The following is a 19598-nucleotide window of genomic DNA, read 5'->3' on the forward strand; positions in this document are numbered from 1 at the left end:
GATTGGACTGGGGGTTCCAGAGAAATAAGCCCCACCCCCCTCAAATAAAGACCTAGTACATTTCTATGGAAGAAGGAGCCTCAACTTCTATAGCAGAATGGGATGAAACTTGGCATGTGGGGAAAAAATGAGTAAAAAGATATAAAGATCCATCTAGGCCAGTACCTGTTTCCAACAGTGGCCAGTCAGAAGTACCTGGTAGAGTCCCAAAAAGTTTCAAGATTCCATGCTACATAACCCCAGGGATAACCTCTGGTTTTCCTAGGTCTGCCTACAGGAATTTGTCCAAACCTTTTTAAACTCTCTTGTGGCGCTTACTCCAGCAATGTGTTCCAGAGTGTAAATAGTATACACTGAGTGTAAAAATATTTCTCCGAGGACAAGCAGGCTGCTTGTTCTCACGACTGGGTGACGTCCACGGTAGCCCCCTCCAACCAGAAAAAAGTATTGCGGGAGGTCCCGCATGCAGGGCATGCCCACCATGCATGCGCGGCCGTCTTCCCGGCCCGTGTGCGACCGCTCCCACTCAGTTTTTCATTTTCTGCGCTTGGAGAGAGACTGCTTTGCATCCCTCTCCGTTGTCAGCCTCGGACACCGGTAGCGCTTGTTCGCTTTTTCTTTTTGTGGCGCCGTTCGCGCCTTCTTTCTCCTTTTCAAAAAACCCCCAAAAAAGTCCTTTCTTTTCGTAGTTTAGCGTCTTCGTTTGTTTCGCTGCCTCGTGGTCGCGCATTTGCGCCTTTTTTTTCCTCTTGGTGACCTTTTCCTCGCCACCATCGCCGATTTTGACCTTGCCGCCGCAATTTTTCCGTCGATGACATCGAGGATACCCAGTAGCTTCAAAAAGTGTGGTTGGTGCGGCCGGCAGATCTCGCTTTCCGACACCCACGCTTGGTGCCTTCAGTGCCTCGGGCCTGAGCATAATCCCAAAGCGTGTAACTTGTGTCTCGGCTTGAAGAAGCGGACACACTTAGTGAGGCAAGCTCAACGGGATCGGATTTTTGGAGCTTGCGCCGGCCCTTCGACGTCGGCAGCATCGGCACCGGCGGCGTCGACTTCGGCCCCAGACATGGCATTGACCTCAGGAGTACAGGTACCATCGGCCCGACGACCTTCTTTCGCTGGGAGCAGTGAGCAGCCGAGTGGGCCTCCACCTGCCTCGGCAGCTCCTGCTGTACAGGGCCATCAGGACCGACCCCTTTCGGACCTGACCCCGAGGAGGCATATGGATTCCACGTCCTCCTCGTCGGTACCGCAGAGCGCCGATTACGTGCATCGAAAAAAGTTAGCTAAGAAGCATCGTCATCGGTCGCCCCCTTTACACGGTACTGGGAGCTCCGGGGCGTCGAGAAAGTCGGCACCTGAGAAGCGTTGACGCCGGGAGGACCGCTCCCCCTCCATCCAGGAGGTGTCGGGCAGTCCGGTACCGTTTCCTGGCCCCTTGCAGATTCGAACACGGACTCCGGCACCGGCCCCTCAGCCTTTCCTGACGGAGACTCTGGACGAGCGCCTCTGAGCCATTCTTCCAGGTATCCTGGAAGGGCTGCTGCGCTAGTCCCTACTGGTGCTGGGGGTGCTTGCGCCCTCGGCACCGTTGATGGAAGCACCTGCTGGCTCTGGCCCTGTGATGCGGTCGTCGATCTCAGCTGCCATTCAGGTGGAGTCCACGTCGATGGAAGGAGCTTTGTCCCCGCCGGTAATCCACTTCTCGACGCCATCATCGAGGACGTGGTTCCTCTGAGTCGAGATGGGCACGGTTTCGGACAGAAGTCAGAACTCATGTCCGACACCGAGGAGGAGGCCTCGTGGGAAGAGGAGGAGGACCCCAGGTATTTCTCATCCGAGGAGTCCTGTGGTCTTCCCTCTGACCTCACTCCTTCACTGGAAAGGAAACTCTCCCCACCTGAGGGCCTTTCCTTTGCCTCTTTTGTGAGGGACATGTCTGTGAGCATTCCCTTTCCTGTGGTTACGGTGGACAAGCTGAGGGCTGAGATGCTCGAAGTCATCGACTATCCATCACCACCTAAAGAGTCTTCCACGGTTCCGCTGCACAATGTCCTGAAGGAGACACTGCTGCGAAACTGGCTGAAGCCTTTAATCCCACCATCCCGAAGAAAGCGGAGTCCCAGTATAGAGTCCACACAGACTCAGAGTTGATGAGGACTCAGTTGCCACATGACTCTGTGGTCGTGGATTCTGCTCTCAAAGAGAGCCAAGAGTTCGAGGGATACTGCCTCGGCACCCCCGGGGCGTGAGTCTCTCAATCTGGACTCTTTTGGAAGGAAGGCCTATCATTCCTCCATGCTCGTGACCAAGATCCAGTCTTACCAGCTCTACACGAGCATTCACATGTGGAATAATGTGCGGCAACTGGCAGACCTGGTGGACAAGCTCCCTCCGGAGCAGGCCAGGCCATTTCAGGAGGTGGTCAGGCAGCTGAAGGCATGTTGTGAATTCCTGTCCAGGGGTATTTATGACACTTGTGATGTTGCATCCAGGGCCGCTGCCCAAGGTATAGTGATTCGCAGACTGTCATGGCTGTGTGCCTCTGACCTGGACAATCTGACCCAGCAGCGACTGGTGGATGTCCCTTGCCGGGGGGATAATATTTTTGGTGAGAAGGTCGAACAGCTTCACCAGCGGGAAACCGCCCTTGACAACCTCTCCCACCAGGCGCCTTCAGCACCTACCTCTTCAGGTAGGCGATTTTTCAGGGGAAAGAAGACTGCTCCTTCCGCTTACTCCAAGCGTAGGTACAATCCTCCTTCCCAATAGCCTTCCCAGGCTCAACCCCAGCGCGCTCGTTCGCATCAACAGTGTGCGACCAAGCAGGCCCCTGCGCCTCCCCAGCAAAAGCAAGGGACGGGCTTTTGACTGGATCCACGGGAGCTTAGCTGCCATACAAGTGCCCGTGCCGGACGGCCTACCGGTCGGGAGGAGGTTAAAATGTTTTCACCAAAGGTGGCCTCTCGTAACCTCCGACCAGTGGGTTCTCCAAATAGTGCGGTGCGGGTACGCCCTCAATTTGACCTCCACTCCGCCAGATTGCCCACCGGGAGCTCAGTCCTTCAGCTCCCACCACAGGCAGGTACTTGCAGAGGAACTCTCCGCCCTTCTCAGCACCAATGCGGTTGAGCCCGTACCACCAGGGCAAGAAGGGCTGGGATTCTATTCCAGGTACTTCCTTGTGGAAAAGAAAATGGGGGATGCGTCCCATCCTAGACCTGAGAGGCCTGAACAAATATCTGGTCCGATAAAAGTTCAGGATGCTTTCCTTGGGCATCCTTCTCCCCATGATTCAGAAAGACGATTGGCTATTGCTCCCTGGATTTAAAGGATGCTTATACTCGCATCCCGATACTGCCATCTCACAGACAGTATCTGCGATTCCTTCTGGGGACGCAACATTTCCAGTATTGTGTGCTGCCCTTTGGGCTCACCTTTGCGCCACGGGTGTTCACGAAGTGCCTAGTGGTGGTGGCGGCGTCACTACGCAAGCTGGGGGTGCATGTGTTCCCTTATCTCGATGATTGGCTGTTGAAGAGCACCTCGGAGGCAGGAGCTCTACAGTCCATGCAGAGGACTATTCAACTTCTGGAGCTACTAGGGTTTCTCCCATCTACGCCCAGTCCAGTCACTTGAATTCATTGGAGCCCTGCTAAATTCACAGACGGCTCATGCCTATCTCCCCGAGGCGAGGGCGCAGACTGTTCTGTCCCTTGCCTCCCGGGCCAGAGCGTCCCAGCAGATCACAGCTCGGCAGGTGTTGAGACTCCTGGGCCATATGGCCTCTACCGTCCATGTGACCCCCCCCCCCCCCCCCCCCCATGGCACATCTTCACATGAGACCAGCTCAATGGACCCTAGCTTCCCAGTGGTACCAGGCCTCGGGGAATCTAGAAGATGCAATCCGACTGCCCGCCAGTTTTCGCACTTCACTCCACTGGTGGACGATTCGCTCCAATTTGATCTTGGGACGCCCAGTCCAAATTCCTCGGCCGCAAAAAGTGTTGACGACGGATGCATCTCTCCTGGGGTGGGGAGCCCATGTCGATGGGCTTCACGCTCAAGGACGGTGGTCCCTCCCGGAATCTGGTCTGCAGATCAACCTCTTGGAGTTGAGAGCGGTCTGGAACGCGCTGAAGGCTGTTTTTATTTGGTTTGGATAGACCCATGAAGACCCCCTCTAGTAAGTTGGCAAACTAGCCATCTACCAGAGAGGTTTTCCTGAAGGCTGTCATCCACAATATGCTTGCACTTATCTGACTCCCAACCAATATATGTGTGCTTAGGTTTTCTCCTACTACCCGTTTTTACCCCAAGAGTTTTACTAAGTCTCTAAATATTCTATAGGAGTGAGGGAACAAGTTGCAAGAATAATCAGCTTTATTATAGCTTACCACAATAATACAGCAGGATTAGGTATACAAGCAGATGGGGTGATCGGCAGGACGGACAGCACCTCAGTCTAGCACATCAGGAGATCTCCTAACACGCCCAAAATCTCCCTATCTTTTATACCCTCCTAGCCCCATTCTAACTAATGGGGCCCATTGGCCTCAATGTTACAGTTGTTTACTTCAAACTAGCTGACCACAATCTTGCTTAACTGGAAAGTTGCCGCCCCTTCTCTCTCAACTATTTTCCTGCACCTGCAGATACTTCAGTAAAACAAGATTTTTTCTAACTCAAATGGGGAAATTGGGGAAAATCCACTTTGTAACTGACACTTTAGAGTTTCCATTTTGTTTTCTGATCTTCCATTTTGTTTCACATTTTCTTGACCTAATTTAGATCATTTAGGCCTCAATCCGGGCTAAAAACTTGGCCATGCTTTTCCAGCAAGCTCCTAGTATGCTAGCCATCAGATTTCTGACTTGGCCTGTGTCTTTAACAGCCTGAGCTCTGAGATTTAACTTCCTACCCTTCTGGTGGGGGCTTCTAGCTGTACCATAATTATACAAGGCTGTCCTTTCAAGTAATCCAAATTCGGACAGACAACCAGGTTGCAATGTACTACATCAACAAGCAGGGTGGCACCGGATCTCGCCTCCTATGTCAGGAAGCCGTCGGGTTGTGGCTTTGGGCTCGCCAGCATGGCATGCTTCTCCAAGCCACTTACCTGGCAGGCGTAAACAACTGTCTGGCCGACAGATTGAGCAGACTCATGCAACCGCACGAGTGGTCGCTCAATTCGAGTGTGGTACGCAAGATCTTCCGGGAGTGGGGCACCCCCTCGCTGGATCTTTTCGCCACTCAGACCAATCACAAGCTGCCTCAGTTCTGTTCCAGGCTTCAGGCCCGCGACAGGCTAGCGTCGGATGCCTTCCTCCTGCATTGGGGGAGCGGGCTCCTGTACGCGTATTCTCCCATACCTTTGGTGGGGAAGACTTTGCTGAAACTCAAGCAACACCGTGGCACCATGATTCTGATTGCGCCCTTTTGGCCCCGTCAGATCTGGTTCCCTCTTCTTCTGGAATTGTTGTCCATGGAGATTGGAGTGTTTTCCAACCCTCATCACTCAGAACGAGGGGGCGCTTCTGCATCCCAACCTCCAGTCTATGGCTCTCACGGCCTGGATGTTGAGGGCGTAGATTTCGCTGCCTTGGGTCTGCCTGAGGGTGTCTCCCGAGTCTTGCTTCCAGAAAAGATTCCACTAAGAAGAGTTACTTTTTTAAGTGGAGGAGGTTTGTCATCTGGTGTGACAGCAAGGCCCTAGAACCTCGTTCTTGTCCTGCACAGACCCTGCTTGACTACCTTCTACACTTATCGGAGTCTGGCCTCAAAACCAACTCAGTAAGGAACCATCTTAGTGCGATTAGTGCTTACCATTATCGTGTAGAGGGTAAGCCTATCTCTGGACAGCCTTTTGTAGTTCGGTTCATGAGAGGTTTGCTTTTGTCAAAGCCCCCTGTCAAACCTCCAACAGTGTCATGGGATCTCAACGTCATTCTCACCCAGCTGATGAAACCTCCTTTTGAGCCACTGGCTTCTTGTCATCTGAAGTACTTGACTTGGAAGGTCATTTTCTTGGTGGCAGTCACTTCAGCTCGGAGGGTCAGTGAGCTTCAAGCCTTAGTAGCCCATGCTCCCTACACCAAATTTCATCATAGCAGAGTAGGCCTCCGCACTCACCCTAAGTTCCTGCCAAAGGTGGTGTCGGAGTGCCATCTGAACCAGTCAATTGTCTTGCCAACATTCTTTCCCCGTCCACATACCCGCCCTGCTGAACGTCAGTTGCACACATTGGACTGCAAAAGAGCATTGGCCTTCTACCTGGAGCGGACAAGGCCACACAGATAGACCGCCCAATTGTTTGTTTCTTTTGACCCCAATGGGAAGGGAGTCGCTGTGGGGAAACGCACCATCTCCAATTGGCTACCAGATTGCATTTCCTTCACTTATGCCCAGGCTGGGCTGACTCTGGAGGGTCATGTCACGGCTCACAGTGTTAGAGCCATGGCGGCGTCAGTGGCCCACTTGAAGTCAGCCACTATTGAAGAGATTTGCAAGGCTGCGACGTGGTCTTCAGTCCACACATTCACATCTCATTACTACCTCTTGCAGGATACCCAACGCGACAGTCGGTTTGGGCAGTCAGTGCTGCAGCATCTGTTTGTGGTTTAGAATCCAACTCCACCCTCTAAGGCCCAGTTTTATTCTGTTTAGGCTGCACTCTCAGTTAGTTGTTCTTCATAGGTCAATTTCTGTTATGTCCTCGCTGTTGCAAGGCCCAATTGACCCTCTTTGTTGTTTTGAGTGAGCCTGGGAGCTAGGGATACCCCAGTCGTGAGAACAAGCAGTCTGCTTGTCCTCGGAGAAAGCGAATGATACATACCTGTAGCAGGTGTTCTCCGAGGACAGCAGGCTGATTGTTCTCACCTACCCTTTTTCCTCCCCTTTGGAGTTATTTCTTATTCCTTTGCTTTTTACTTAACTGAGCGGGAGCGGTCGCGCATGGGCGGGAAGATGGCCGCGCATGCGCGGTGGGCGTGCCCCGCAAGACTTTTTCCTGGTTGGAGGGGGCTGCCGTGGACGTCACCCAGTCGTGAGAACAATCAGCCTGCTGTCCTCGGAGAACACCTGCTACAGGTATGAATCATTCGCTTTCTCTGAGGACAAGCAGGCCTATAATTCTCACATATAGGTAATGAGGTCCGCATTGCCTGGTCCGAAGCTTGCAACAAGCTGTTCAGAGCTATTTGGGCATGAGTCACACTCCCACTGCACATGTGCAAGTGCCTTCCCATCTGCCACAAGAGCATGGGACAAAGTTCTGTTTTTTTTCCGCGGTGAGGAGAGAATGCTATTTATTCCGCTCCTCACAGCTACCGGTTAGCTCTAAGTTGTTTGGGTTTTTTTCTCAGTGCCTTGCTAGTTCCTTTTTTGTTTTCTTTGTCCTGTACTTGTTCAGGGTGTGTGTTAATTCTTTCTCCTTACGTTTTAGTAATTTTTTTCCCCTGTGTTAGGTTTTATTTCTCTTTACCGTGGTCAGTAGGCTGCATTTAGACCTGATCCCTGGTCCCGTTTCTCCCACTTTTTCTCTGGTGCTTTGCCACTTTTTCAGCACCATTGAGTCTTTTGATTTAGCCATGTGCGGCCTCTTTGTTGACTACCATCTGTGTTGCAGCCCCTCGACATTGGGGGAAGCTTCGCCAGAGTCAAGACTGGAACCGACATCTTGACGCCCCTCTCAGAAACATAGTTCTTCGCAGTGGCATAGCTGCGGGGGGCCTGGGACCCCAAATTGGCTTTGGGACCCCAGTTTGGCTGGCAGGGGCCCCCAACCCCTGCCAGCTAAAACATTTGTCCCACTCTGGTCTCACGTTGCCTAGCGCCCTATCCTGCTTTCAGTCGCTGTGCACACTCGTTTTAATGAAACTGAGCATGTTTCATTAAAACAAGTGTGCATCAGCAAAGACCAACATTTTAAAGATGAGAGATTGAAACTTCACTCCTTCTGTTATCTCTGGGTGAATTATAATTTCCTGAATAAGAGGATCTAAAGACAAAAACAAAAAGAAGAGGAGAAAGGGGGCATCCCTGGCATCACCCCTATAGATTTGGAAACAGATCAGGAGAGAGATCATTGACCCACGTAACTGCCAACAGGTTTGAGTAAAGGGTCTGCACAGCATCGAGAGAAAACCCTGTGATACCATATGTCTGGAGTGCTTTGAACAGGCAGGACCAGTAAACCCTGTCAAAGGCTTTCTCCGCATCAAAACTCACCAAAATTATTACTGGCAGTGAGTTCCAGAGAAGCTAATATCTTGTGGAGATTTTTAGTGGCTGCCCTACCTCTAACAAAACCCACTTGGGAATCCTCCACCAACTCCAGAAGGATCTTAGCCAAGCAATTTGCCAGCATCTTAGCAAGCAGCTTGGCCTCAAAATTTAGCAGGGATATGGGTCCATATGATGCTGGAGAGCCCTTTCTGGATTTAGAAGTAGAATGATTTGTGCCAAACGAAGAGACTCCGGCATGGAACCGTTTTGTATGATTTGTGTAAACATCCGCAATAAAGAGGGCCTAATATAATCCTGTAAGATCTTGTAAAACTCAGCCCGAAAGTCATCCGGGCTCAGTGCCTTATTATGGGGACTACCACCCAAAGCTAAGGCTGACTCATCCTCCTGAAAGGGTGTGTTCAATAATTCCTGCTGAGATGAGGATATCCTGGGTAGTTGGTTGTTCTCTGAATAGAGGGAGCTATCCAAGGTGTCCTCATTGGGAGCCTTGTATAACATTTCATAATAATGATTAAAGATAGCATTGATATCCCTATCAGAAGAGGTCTTACAACCCCTAGCATCTGTCATATGCAATGTCCTGGTAGGTCCCGTTCATGCTTTGATCAAATGTGAAAGCATTTTACCACTTTTGCTACTATAACTGATATTTATAATATGCTAGTGATTTTACAGCCCTCTGGTGTAGGAGCATATTGAGTGTGGCCTGTGATGCCACCAGGGCTTCCTTTAGTTCCGGTGTGTTCTTAACCCCCAATGCTATTCGCTCTCAAATGATCTGTTTTTCCAATCGTAAAATATGTTTGTCTCTCATAGCTTTCCGGAAAATCAGCGAGGAGAAGAAGTTGATATCCCCACTGCGAATTGTGACGCTTCCGATTCGGAGTTGAAAACGTGTGGTTCCATTGTGGAAGCTCTGTAGCTTTGCCTGATACGACAAATTGAATCTAATATGGCATTTTACAAAGTCCATGCTAATGAGGGCAAATGTTTTCCTTGGGGAAGAGATTTCCACCAAATAATGAGTACTGAGTGCTCCCCATATTTGAGCTATTTTCCTCCACGTAACGCTTTTACAATTTCTACTTTATGCATATAGTTAAGTAAATGAAATATAACCACCCTTGGTCGTGTCGAGGATTCACGCCATTGTCCCATCCGATGCGCTCGTTCAATTAGCAGAGAGCCAGTATTCCGTGACAAAGAGAGAGTATCTGCCAGCCAATGTATGGAGGTTGGCCTCAGGGAGAGTCTCTGGAAGGCCAACCAACCAGAGATTGTTTCTCCATGAATGAGTTTCCAGTTTGTCCATCTTGGTTTTGAAACTGAGATACTGTGCATCCAGTTGAGGTTGGCGATCTTCCAGGGCCCTCAACGAGTCCTCGGTGGCACTCACTCGCTGTTGCAATGTCTGCACATCTTTAGTGATGGTGGCGAAGTTGGATTCCATAGTGTCCAGTTTATCCATGATATTTTGATATTGACATTCCATAGAAGATTCCGTAGCTGCGCCGATGCGATTTCTGCAGCCCACATGGAGCTAGGAGATAGTGACAGAGGCATGATCTTGTCCACCATTTTTGAGTCGGATGCATGCCTCTGTTGTGGTAGTTTTTTGCAGATCTGTATGTCATCCAGCTTCCGAAGTGCCATTAAGTCCTCTCAGAGGGGGGGAGACAATACCCAAATGGTTCAGCAGGGACTAAAGTAAGCGGAGGCACTTCAGTAGGCTGGAGCTCCCAAACTTCTGTCTTCATTCCTCCATTACCAAACCGGATGTCTAAATGATAATAGTTTTAAAACGAATATGAGGAAATATTTTTCACCCAACGAATAGTTAAGCTTTGGAACTCATTACCAGAGGATATGGTAACAGTGGTTAGCATATATTGGTTTAAAAAAAGGTTTGGACAAGTTCCTGGAATGAAAGTCCATAGTCTGCTGTTGAGATAGAGATAGGGTAAACCACTGCTGTCCGTGGGATTGGTAGCATGGAATGTTGCTACTATTTGGGATTTTGCAATCTATTTGTGACCTGGATTGTCTACTGCTGGAAGCAGGATACTGAGCTAAATGGACCATCAGTCTGCTCCACTGTGTTCAGTAGGGTCGATGGTACAGCAAGGCTACTGTGAGAAGTCGCAGCAGCAGCTTTCCTTAAGCAGCCGCCATGGGCAGTAGTGAGTGAGCTTCGCTGCTGCCCCCATCGATCTAGCTGGACCACTAGATATAAAAGGCCCAGGGGGGCATATCGAGGCAAGAGAGGATTGGGGGTTAGGGTGTGGGAGAGGGAAGTTGGTTCTGTATAGCGACAGGGGGAATGGAAGGACGGGGGCTTTTGAAGGGGGCTTCCAGGGCTCCACAAAGCCTTTTTAAATAGTTACGCGGGTCACAACCAATAATCAGCTGGGACCCACATAAGCCCCGGCAGCCAGCATTAGGCAAATAAGCCCCTTGTATTCCGTGTCAGGGCCCACACATGGTCAACGCTGAATATCTGGGGCTAATTTAGCCGGCCACAGTCGGCATTTAAAAAATCAGTGACCACCTCCGGCTGAATATGCATCCCACAAATGTTTGTTTACACAGCTGAAGTACTGTTTGCTTTCTTTTGACTTGTAGGGAAAACTGTGTATACCCTTTTTTGAATTTCAGCATTGTTTTTCCTTCCACTACCTCTTTTGTGGAGGGTATTCCAGGCATCCACTACCTTTTCCAGGAAAAACAATTTTCTGATGTTGCTTCTGATTCCTTCCTGGAGCTTCTCATTAGGCCCTCTAGTTCTAGAGCTGCTCCTTGTTTAGAAAAGATTTGTTCCTTTTCATCCCCCAGACCAGTCCAGAACACATGAATTATGCCCCTCAGCCTATAGATGGAGACAGTCTTTAGAACTGTGAGCCTATCGGACTGTTGGAAGTTATTTATTTTTGATTGTATTGTACCGTTCTCTCTCATGAAAAAAAAAATCTGGGAATGGAAGAAGCAATGGAAAGTAGCTCCCTAGGCTACCTCCTTCCTCCCCTCACAGGTTTTGATTGCATTGGGATTGGTGTGAAGTCAGGTGTCAGGGGCAGCACAGCATCTGCCTAATCACCAGAACCAGTGTGTACAAGGATAGACTCATGGCTGTAGCAGCTCAGCAGGAAGCGAAGCAGTTGAATGCTATAGGGGGAAATCTCTGAGATCCATCCACTCAGTGTGTCACTGTTTTGGTATAGAGATCAACATAACAATAGCACTGGCTCCCTACTGGGCACATTCCCTCTGCAACTTAACCACTTTGAGGCAGATGCAGCAACCAAACGTAAAAAAATCTAAATTGTTAAAGTCCCTAACGATTTTAAAATAACGAAAAATGCACCAAAAAAAAAAGTCACACATGCTGAGATCGGTATTGAAACGTACAATGTATCAAAGAATCACAATACACATCGTTAATCGGCCCCCAAATCATGCGCAGAGCAGCCAAGCGTTATGTTACCTGCTCTGCGCATGCCACAAACAGTCAAAACACAGTCAAATCACAAGCACATGGCTCCCAAATCAAAATAAAAATAAAAAAAGGATCGGGAGGGGGCAAGGGCGCTCATCAGGAGCGTCCTGTACGGACGGCCTTGCCCCCCCCCCCCCCCCCGCTGCTCCCCACTTTCCGCCGCTCCCCCCACCCCGAAAAAGCAAAATTCAAGCAGCCCCTGCCCCCCTCCCTTCCTCACTACTCTCACCTCAGCTCCGCCTCACGACATCCTCCGTCCTGTGCCCCGCCCCCTTTTGGGGTCGTCGCCGCCATTCCCCTCCTCCATCGGGCCCCCCTCCCTCTTACCGGGCCCGTGCAGCGCCTCTCTCCTCTGTCCGAAGGCGCTGCACGGGCAAGAAGAAAGCCTGATGCCTGCCTTTGCCCAGCTTCGATGGCGCGTCTTTCTCCTGCTGGGCCCGCCCCTTTCTGACGTCGGTAACCTACGTAGGTTACTGACGTCAGACAGGGGCGGGCGCAGCAGGAGAAAGACGCGCCATCGCGAAGGCAGGCATCAGCTGATTCAGCTTTCTTCTTGCCCGTGCAGCGCCTTCGGACAGAGGAGAGAGGCGCTGCATGGGCCCGGTAAGAGGGAGGGGGGCCCGATGGAGGAGAGGAATGGCGGCGACGACCCCAAAAGGGGGCGGGGCACGGACGGAGGATGTCGGGAGGCGGAGCTGAGGTGAGAGAGTAGTGAGGAAGGGAGGGGGGCAGGGGCTTCTAGAAGTTTGCTTTTTCGGGGTGGGGGGAGCGGCGGAAAGTGGGGAGCAGCGGGGGGGGGGCAAGGCCGTCCGTACAGGACGCTCCTGATGAGCGCCCTTGCCCCCTCCCGATCCTTTTTTTATTTTTATTTTTTTATGTGTTTTCTGAGGTCCTTTGGACCAATCACAGCGCTTTTAGCTCTGCTAATGCGCTGGGATTGGCTCAAAGTTTGTTTATTTTTTCACTTAACACTTTTTCCTGCCACGGAGCTGTCCTAACGAGAGGTCCAGACCTCTTGTTAGTTTTCCTGCCTTTTTCCTGCGTAAAGGCAATCGGAAAAGGTTAGTGCATGTCGTTTCAATGGGGTTTTCACACTAATTGCTCATCTCCATTCCGTTTTCGTTAGCTGCTACTGTCGTCGGAAAATAGGCTTAAGTGCATGGAAAGGATAGGAAATTCTTCCCTGAGGGCTCATTTAACGATGAAAAACGTTTAGTGCATCTACCTCATAGACAGGAAAATACATCTATAGTGCTACAATTAACCATATAGTAGCTCATGCTGCCAGTCCTACAGATAAAACTGCCAAGCTGTTTTGTATAAAAGTGTTGAAAAGAAGAAGGCCAGCTCAACTCTGCAAGGCATCTCACAATATATACTTTGAAATTATAAACACAAGTAATTTAATTTATTCATTTCCAAGTTATCTCAGAAAACAATTGTGTCTACAACAATAAATAGCACCAATAAAAGCAAATAGAGATCAAAGAAGCAGGCCAGATAGAAATGGTGGAAGCCACTACTGTCCCTGGGATTGGTAGCGTGAAATGTTGCTACTGTTTGAGATACTGCCAGATACTTGTGACCTGTATTGGCTACTGCTGGAAGCAGGGTACTGGACTAGATGGACCACTGATGTGCCCCAGTATGGCTGGCTATTCGTATGTTTTTATGTCAGCTGATGTTTGGCAAGATAGTTTCAGAGGAAATTTGGTAGTGTACATCTACAGAATGGCCAGGCATAGTTCTACAGGGCTGGAAATGTAAGATGACGTTAACAAAAAGAAATGTGTTTTATTGTTTAGGGGGCCAAGAACCATGGTGTGATAATGCCAGATGCTAATAAGGAGAATACTCTAAACCAACTTGTTGGAGCGGCATTTGGAGCAGCAGGGCAGCGCTGTATGGCCTTATCCACAGCCATCTTAGTGGGCCAAGCAAGAGGGTGGCTCCCTGAGCTTGTAGAGCGAGCCAAAAAACTACGTGTCAATGCAGGTAAAATCCAGCCTAGCTTATTTTTCTGGTGTTTTTGTGCTCCCTTTTGATGAATTTGGCACTGCATGCTCTATTACCCTTTTCATCTATTTATGGGTGGTGATGTCTGCAAGAACCCTCTGTGGCTCCTTCATCTCTCATTCATAATATATATAATTTATGCCCCATATAACCATTCATTCTTCCAGAGGCATCAGTGGGTCTGTGAAACCATCATCTCTTCTTCTTTGAAGATGGAGGTCTTCTGCATTCATGGCTTATGGTTCCCCTTAATCTTCAGTTTTCCAATTTCTGCTGTCATTTCTGCCACAGTGAAGCTCATTTTAGTGGATACTTCATTCTGTTCCTCTTTCCTCTTCCTGTTTTTATTCTGACACCTTCTCCTCCCTCACTCTCTCCTGGTAGCACATAATTTCTCTGAGGACAAGCAGGATGTGATATTCTGACACATAAGTACATGTCAGGGGCGTAGCCACGGGTGGGCCCAGATGGGCCCAGGCCCAGCCACCTTTGCTCCAGGCCCGCCCACCCTAACTAGCCCCAACCCAACCAGTGGCGTAGCTCTCCCAAGTGAGGCTCCAATCTTTTCCTGCCTCTTCTGCCTGCTCTCCCCGTCTGGTCACTTTACTACCCTGAAGCACCGTTCTCCCTCCAGCACCGACGATTCCCATAGCCTTCTGCCAGCGTGCATCGTCGGGGCCTCTTCTCAGGCGCGTCCCGCCTACTCTGCAACTTCCGGTTTTCCGCAAAGGTGGGACGCGCGCTTGAGGAGAGGCCCCGGCGACACACGCTGGCAGAAGGCTGAATATGGGAATCGCCGGTGCTGGAGTGAGAACGGCGCTTCAGGGCAGTAAAAATGACCAGAACTGACCATGTGCAGGGGGCTGTCGGCATCTGGAAGAAAACTGCCAAATGCCCTGGGTTTGAAACAGTTCGGGGGGGGGGGGGGGGAGGGTAGCAGGTGGAGAAGAAATGCAAGGCCCATGCCCACCCAGTCCACCTCCAGGCCCATCTAAAAATTGAACTCTGGCTACGCTACTGACATAAGTATTGCCATACTGGGAAAGACCAAAGGTCAGTCAAGCCCAGCATCCTGTTTCCAACAGTGGCCAATCCAGGTCACAAACGCCTGGCAAGATCCTAAAAAAGTACAAAACATTTTATACTGCTTATCCCAAAAATAGTGGATTTTCCCCGTCCATTTAATAACGGTCTGTGGACTTTTCCGTTAGGAAGCCGTCCAAACCTTTTTTTAAACTCCGCTAAGCTCCAGAGTTTAATTACACGTTGAGTGAAGAAACATTTTCTCCAATTCGTTTTAAATTTACTACATTGTAGCTTCATCGCATGCCCCCTAGTCCTAGTATTTTTGGAAAGCGTAACCAGACACTTCACATCTACCCGTTCAACTCCACTCATTATTTTACTAGCCGTTGAGCCCGTAAAAACGGGCTAGTAAAGGAAGGGGGGGGTTGAAAGCCCCCCCCCCCCCCCCCGATAGGTTGCCACCCCTCCACCCGGGCCCGGGTACCTGGCTTCACTATTCAAACCACCGGAACGCAGCACACAGCTTATCTGAGCTGCCATCCCTTCTTCTCTGCGTGTGTTTCACCCTCGTGTGACGTAACGTCAGCGAGGGCGGGACACAGGCAGGTAAGGAAGGCCAACGGCAGCTCAGATGAGCTGTGTGCTGCGTTCCGGCGGTTTGAATAGTGAAGCCAGGTACCCGGCCCGGGTGGAGGGTGGGTGGTGGCGGTGACTCCGGGTGGGGGGGGGAGCGGTGGCGACGGCGGTTCCCTCAATCGCAGGTGCGCAGGTTCCCTCTCTGTCACGCCCCCGTCATCACATATTGACGCGGGGGCTGGACAGAGAGGGTCTCTACTGCGCATTTGCGAGTGAGTATGCCTCTTGCCATTTATATGTTTGATAGACCTCTATCATATCTCCCCTCAGCCGCCTTTTCTCCAAGCTGAAGAGCCCTAGCTGCTTTAGCCTTTCCTCATAGGGAAGTCGTCCCATCCCCTTTATAATTTTCGTCACCCTTCTCTGCACCTTTTCTAATTCCACTATATCTTTTAAGGGATGTGGCGACCAGAATTGAACACAATATTCGAGGAGCGGTTGCACCATGGAGCGATACAAAGGCATTATACCATCCTCATTTTTGTTTTCCATTCCTTTCCTATGTCTAATAATACCTAACATTCTATTTGCTTTCTTATCCGCAGCAGCACACTGAGCAGAAAGTTTCACCATATTATTATTATTTGTATAGCACTACCGTATTATCAGCAACGACACCTAGATCCCTTTCTTGGTCCTTGACTCCTAACGTGGAAACTTGCATGACGTAGCTATAATTCAGGTTCCTCTTTCCCACATGCATCACTTTGCACTTGCTCACATTAAATGTCATCTGCCATTTAGACACCTCACTAGTTACTCCCATCTCTAGGTTATTTATAAATATGTTAAAAAGCAGCGGTCCCAGCACAGACCCCTGGTGAACCCCACTAACTACCCTTCTCCATTGAGAATACTGACCATTTAACCCTACTCTCTGTTTTCTATCTTTTAACCAGTTTATAATCCACAATAGGACACTACCTCCTATCCCATGACTCTCCAATTTCCTCTGGAGTCTTTCATATGAGGTACTTTGTCAAACACCTTCTGAAAATCCAGATACGCTTTATCAACCGGCTCCCCTTTATCCACATGTTTGTTCACCCCTTCAAAGAAATGTAGTAGATTGGTAAGGCATGATTTCCCTTCACTAAATTCTTGTTGACTTTGTCTCATTAATCCATGCTTTTGAATATGTTGTGTAATTTTGTTATTAATAATAGTCTCTACCATTTTGCCCGACACTGATGTCAGACTCACCGGTCAATAATTTCCCAGATCTCCTCTGGAGCCTTTTTTAAAAATCGATGTTACATTGGCCACACTCCAATCTTCTGGTACCACGCTCGATTTTAAGGATTAATTACATATTTCCAACAACAGCTCCGCAAGCTCATTTTTCAGTTCTATCAGTACTCTGGGACGAATACCATCCGGTCCAGGAGATTTGCTACTCTTCAGTTTGTAGAACTGCCCCATTATATCCTCCAGGTTTACAGAGAATTCATTCAGATTCTCCGACTCGTCAGCTTCGAATACCATTTCTGGCACCGGTGTCCCACCCAAATCTTCCTCGGTGAAGACCGAAGCAAAGAATTCATTTAATCTCTCCGCTACAGCTTTGTCTTCCCTGATCGCCCCTTTTACTCCTCAGTCATCTAGCGGTCCAACCAATTCTTTTGCCGTCTTCCTGCTTTTAATATACGTAAAAAAAATGTTTACTATATGTTTTTGCCTCCAACGCAATCTTTTTTTTTTTTAGAAGTCCCTCTTATCCTTCCTTATCAGCGCTTTGCATTTGACTTGACATTCCTTATGCTGTTTCTTATTATTTTCAGTCGGTTCCTTCTTCCATTTTCTGAAGGATTTTCTTTTAGCTCTAATAGTTTACTTCACCTCACTTTTTAACCACGCCGGCTGTCATTTGGTTTTTTGTCCTCCTTTTTTAATATGTGGAATATATTTGGCCTGGGCTTCCAGGATGGTGTTTTTGAACAGCATAAACGCCTGATGTAAATTTTTGACCCTCGCAGCTGCTTCTCTAAGTTTTTTTTGTTTTTTTTTCACTGTTATCATTTTATCATTGTCTCTTTTTTTAAAGTTAAACACTAATGTATTTGATTTCCTATGTATACTTACTCCAAAGCTATTATCAAATCCAATCATATTATGATAACTGTTATCAAGCGGCCCCAGCACCCTTACCTCCTGTACGAGATCATGCGCTCCACTAAGGACTAGGTCTAGAATTTTTCCTTCTCTCGTTGGCTCCTGTACCAGCTGCTCCATAAAGCTTTCCTTGATTTCATCAAGGAATTTTACCTCCCTAGCGTGCCCCGATGTTACATTTACCCAGTCAATATCGGAGTAATTGAAATCACCCATTATTATTGTGTTGCCCAGTTTGTTTGTGTCTCTAATTTCCTTTAACATTTTTGTATCCATCTGTTCATCCTGGCCAGGCAGACGGTAGTACACTGCTATCACTATCCTTTTCTCCTTTACACATAGAATTTCAATCCACAGTGATTCCAAGAACTGTTTTGTTTCCTACAGAATTTTCAATCTATTTGATTCAAGGCTCTCGTTAATATACAATGCTACCCCTCCACCAATTCGATCCACCCTATCACTACGATATAATTTGTACCCCGGTATGACAGTGTCCAACTGGTTATCCTCCTTCCACCAGGTCTCAGAGATGCCTATTATATCTAATTTTTCATTTAGTGCAATATATTCTAACTCTCCCATCTTATTTCTTAGGCTCCTGGCATTCGCTTATAGACATTTCAAACTGTTTGTTGTTCCTTTTTACATCATGCTTAGTACTTGACAGTATTAATTTGCAGTCTTTTGTCTGATTTTTTATTTAAGGACACCTGGAGGTGTATTTTCAAAGCACTTAGCCTTCCAAAGTTTCATAGGTTTCTATGGAACTTTGGAAGGCTAAGTGCTTTGAAAATAAGCCCCCTGATCTACTACGGTCTCTTTTGCAACCTCACTATCAGGATACCCTATCTTCCCTGTTTTTGTGATATCTTTGGAAGATACCTTATCCCGAACCATGCGCTTTTGAGCGACTGTCGATCTCCCCCCCCCCCCCCCCCCCCCGTTTCTAGTTTAAAAGCTGCTCTATCTCCTTTTTAATTGCCAGTGCCAGCAGCCTGGTCCCACCCTGGTTAAGGTGGAGCCCATCCTTTCAGAATAGGCTCCCCCTTCCCAAGAATGTTGCCCAGTTCCTTACAAATTTTAAACTCTCTTCTCTGCACCATTGTCTCATCCACGCATTGAGACTCCGGAGCTCTGCCTGTCTCTTGGGCCCTGCGCGTGGAACAGGTAGCATTTCAGAAAATGCTACCCTAGAGGATCTGGATTTGAGCTTTCTACCTAAGAGCCTACATTTGGCCTCCAGAACCTCTCTCCCACATTTTCCTACTCACATGTACCAAGACAGCCAACTCCTCCCCAGCACTATCTAAAATCCTATCTAGGTGATGCGTGAGGTCCACCACCTTCGCACCAGGCAGGCAAGTCACCAGGCGATCTTCACGTCCACCAGCCACCCAGCTACCTATATGCCTAATGATCGAATCACCAACTACAACAGCTGTCCTAACCTTTCCCTCCCTGGCAGCACTTGGAAACATATCCTCAGTGCAAGAGGATAGTACATCCCCTGGTGGGCAGGTCCTGGCTACAGGAGTACTTCCTACTTCACCAGGATGGTGCTCTCCTTCTAGGAGACTTTCCTCCTCCAAGGTAGCACAGGGGCTACCAGACTGGAGGTGGGACTTCTCGACAATATCCCTGTAGGTCTCTGTGTACCTCTCTGTCTCCCTCAGCTCCACCAAGTCTGCTACTCTAGCCTCAAGAGAACGGACACGTTCCCTGAGAGCTAGGAGCTCTTTGCATCGGGCACACACATATGACATCTCACCAACTGGGAGATAATCATACATGTGACACTCAATGCAAAAGACTGGATAGCACCCTTCTCGCTGCTGGACTGCTGACTCCATCTTAGTGTTTTTGAGTTTTTCAGTAATTTAAAACTTGCTACAGTATTAAGGATATTAGCCTAATATAAAAGTGTCTTTAAGTTTATATAGTATATTGTATGATTTATTTAGTGTTTCCTTCTTAGATGGTAATGAAATGTTTTTAAAACTCTGTAAGAGCACTCCTTGCTTGCTACCCTAATTACAATAACTATAAATGAAGAGTTGTTCTA

General features: G+C 48.7%; 1 protein-coding gene across 1 annotated transcript in view; it reads left to right on the plus strand.

The window, feature by feature from the left end:
* Positions 1–19598, plus strand: part of ALDH6A1 (aldehyde dehydrogenase 6 family member A1) — a 188209-nt gene that overhangs the window by 91940 nt on the left and 76671 nt on the right. Inside the window, exon 8 of the mRNA XM_030214333.1 lies at positions 13549–13738. Coding sequence (XP_030070193.1) covers positions 13549–13738 — 190 coding nt within the window. The remainder of the gene's footprint in view (positions 1–13548; positions 13739–19598) is intronic.

This window comes from Microcaecilia unicolor, chromosome 9, assembly GCF_901765095.1.
Source record: "Microcaecilia unicolor chromosome 9, aMicUni1.1, whole genome shotgun sequence".
In the NCBI taxonomy this organism is placed as follows: Eukaryota; Metazoa; Chordata; class Amphibia; order Gymnophiona; family Siphonopidae; genus Microcaecilia; species Microcaecilia unicolor.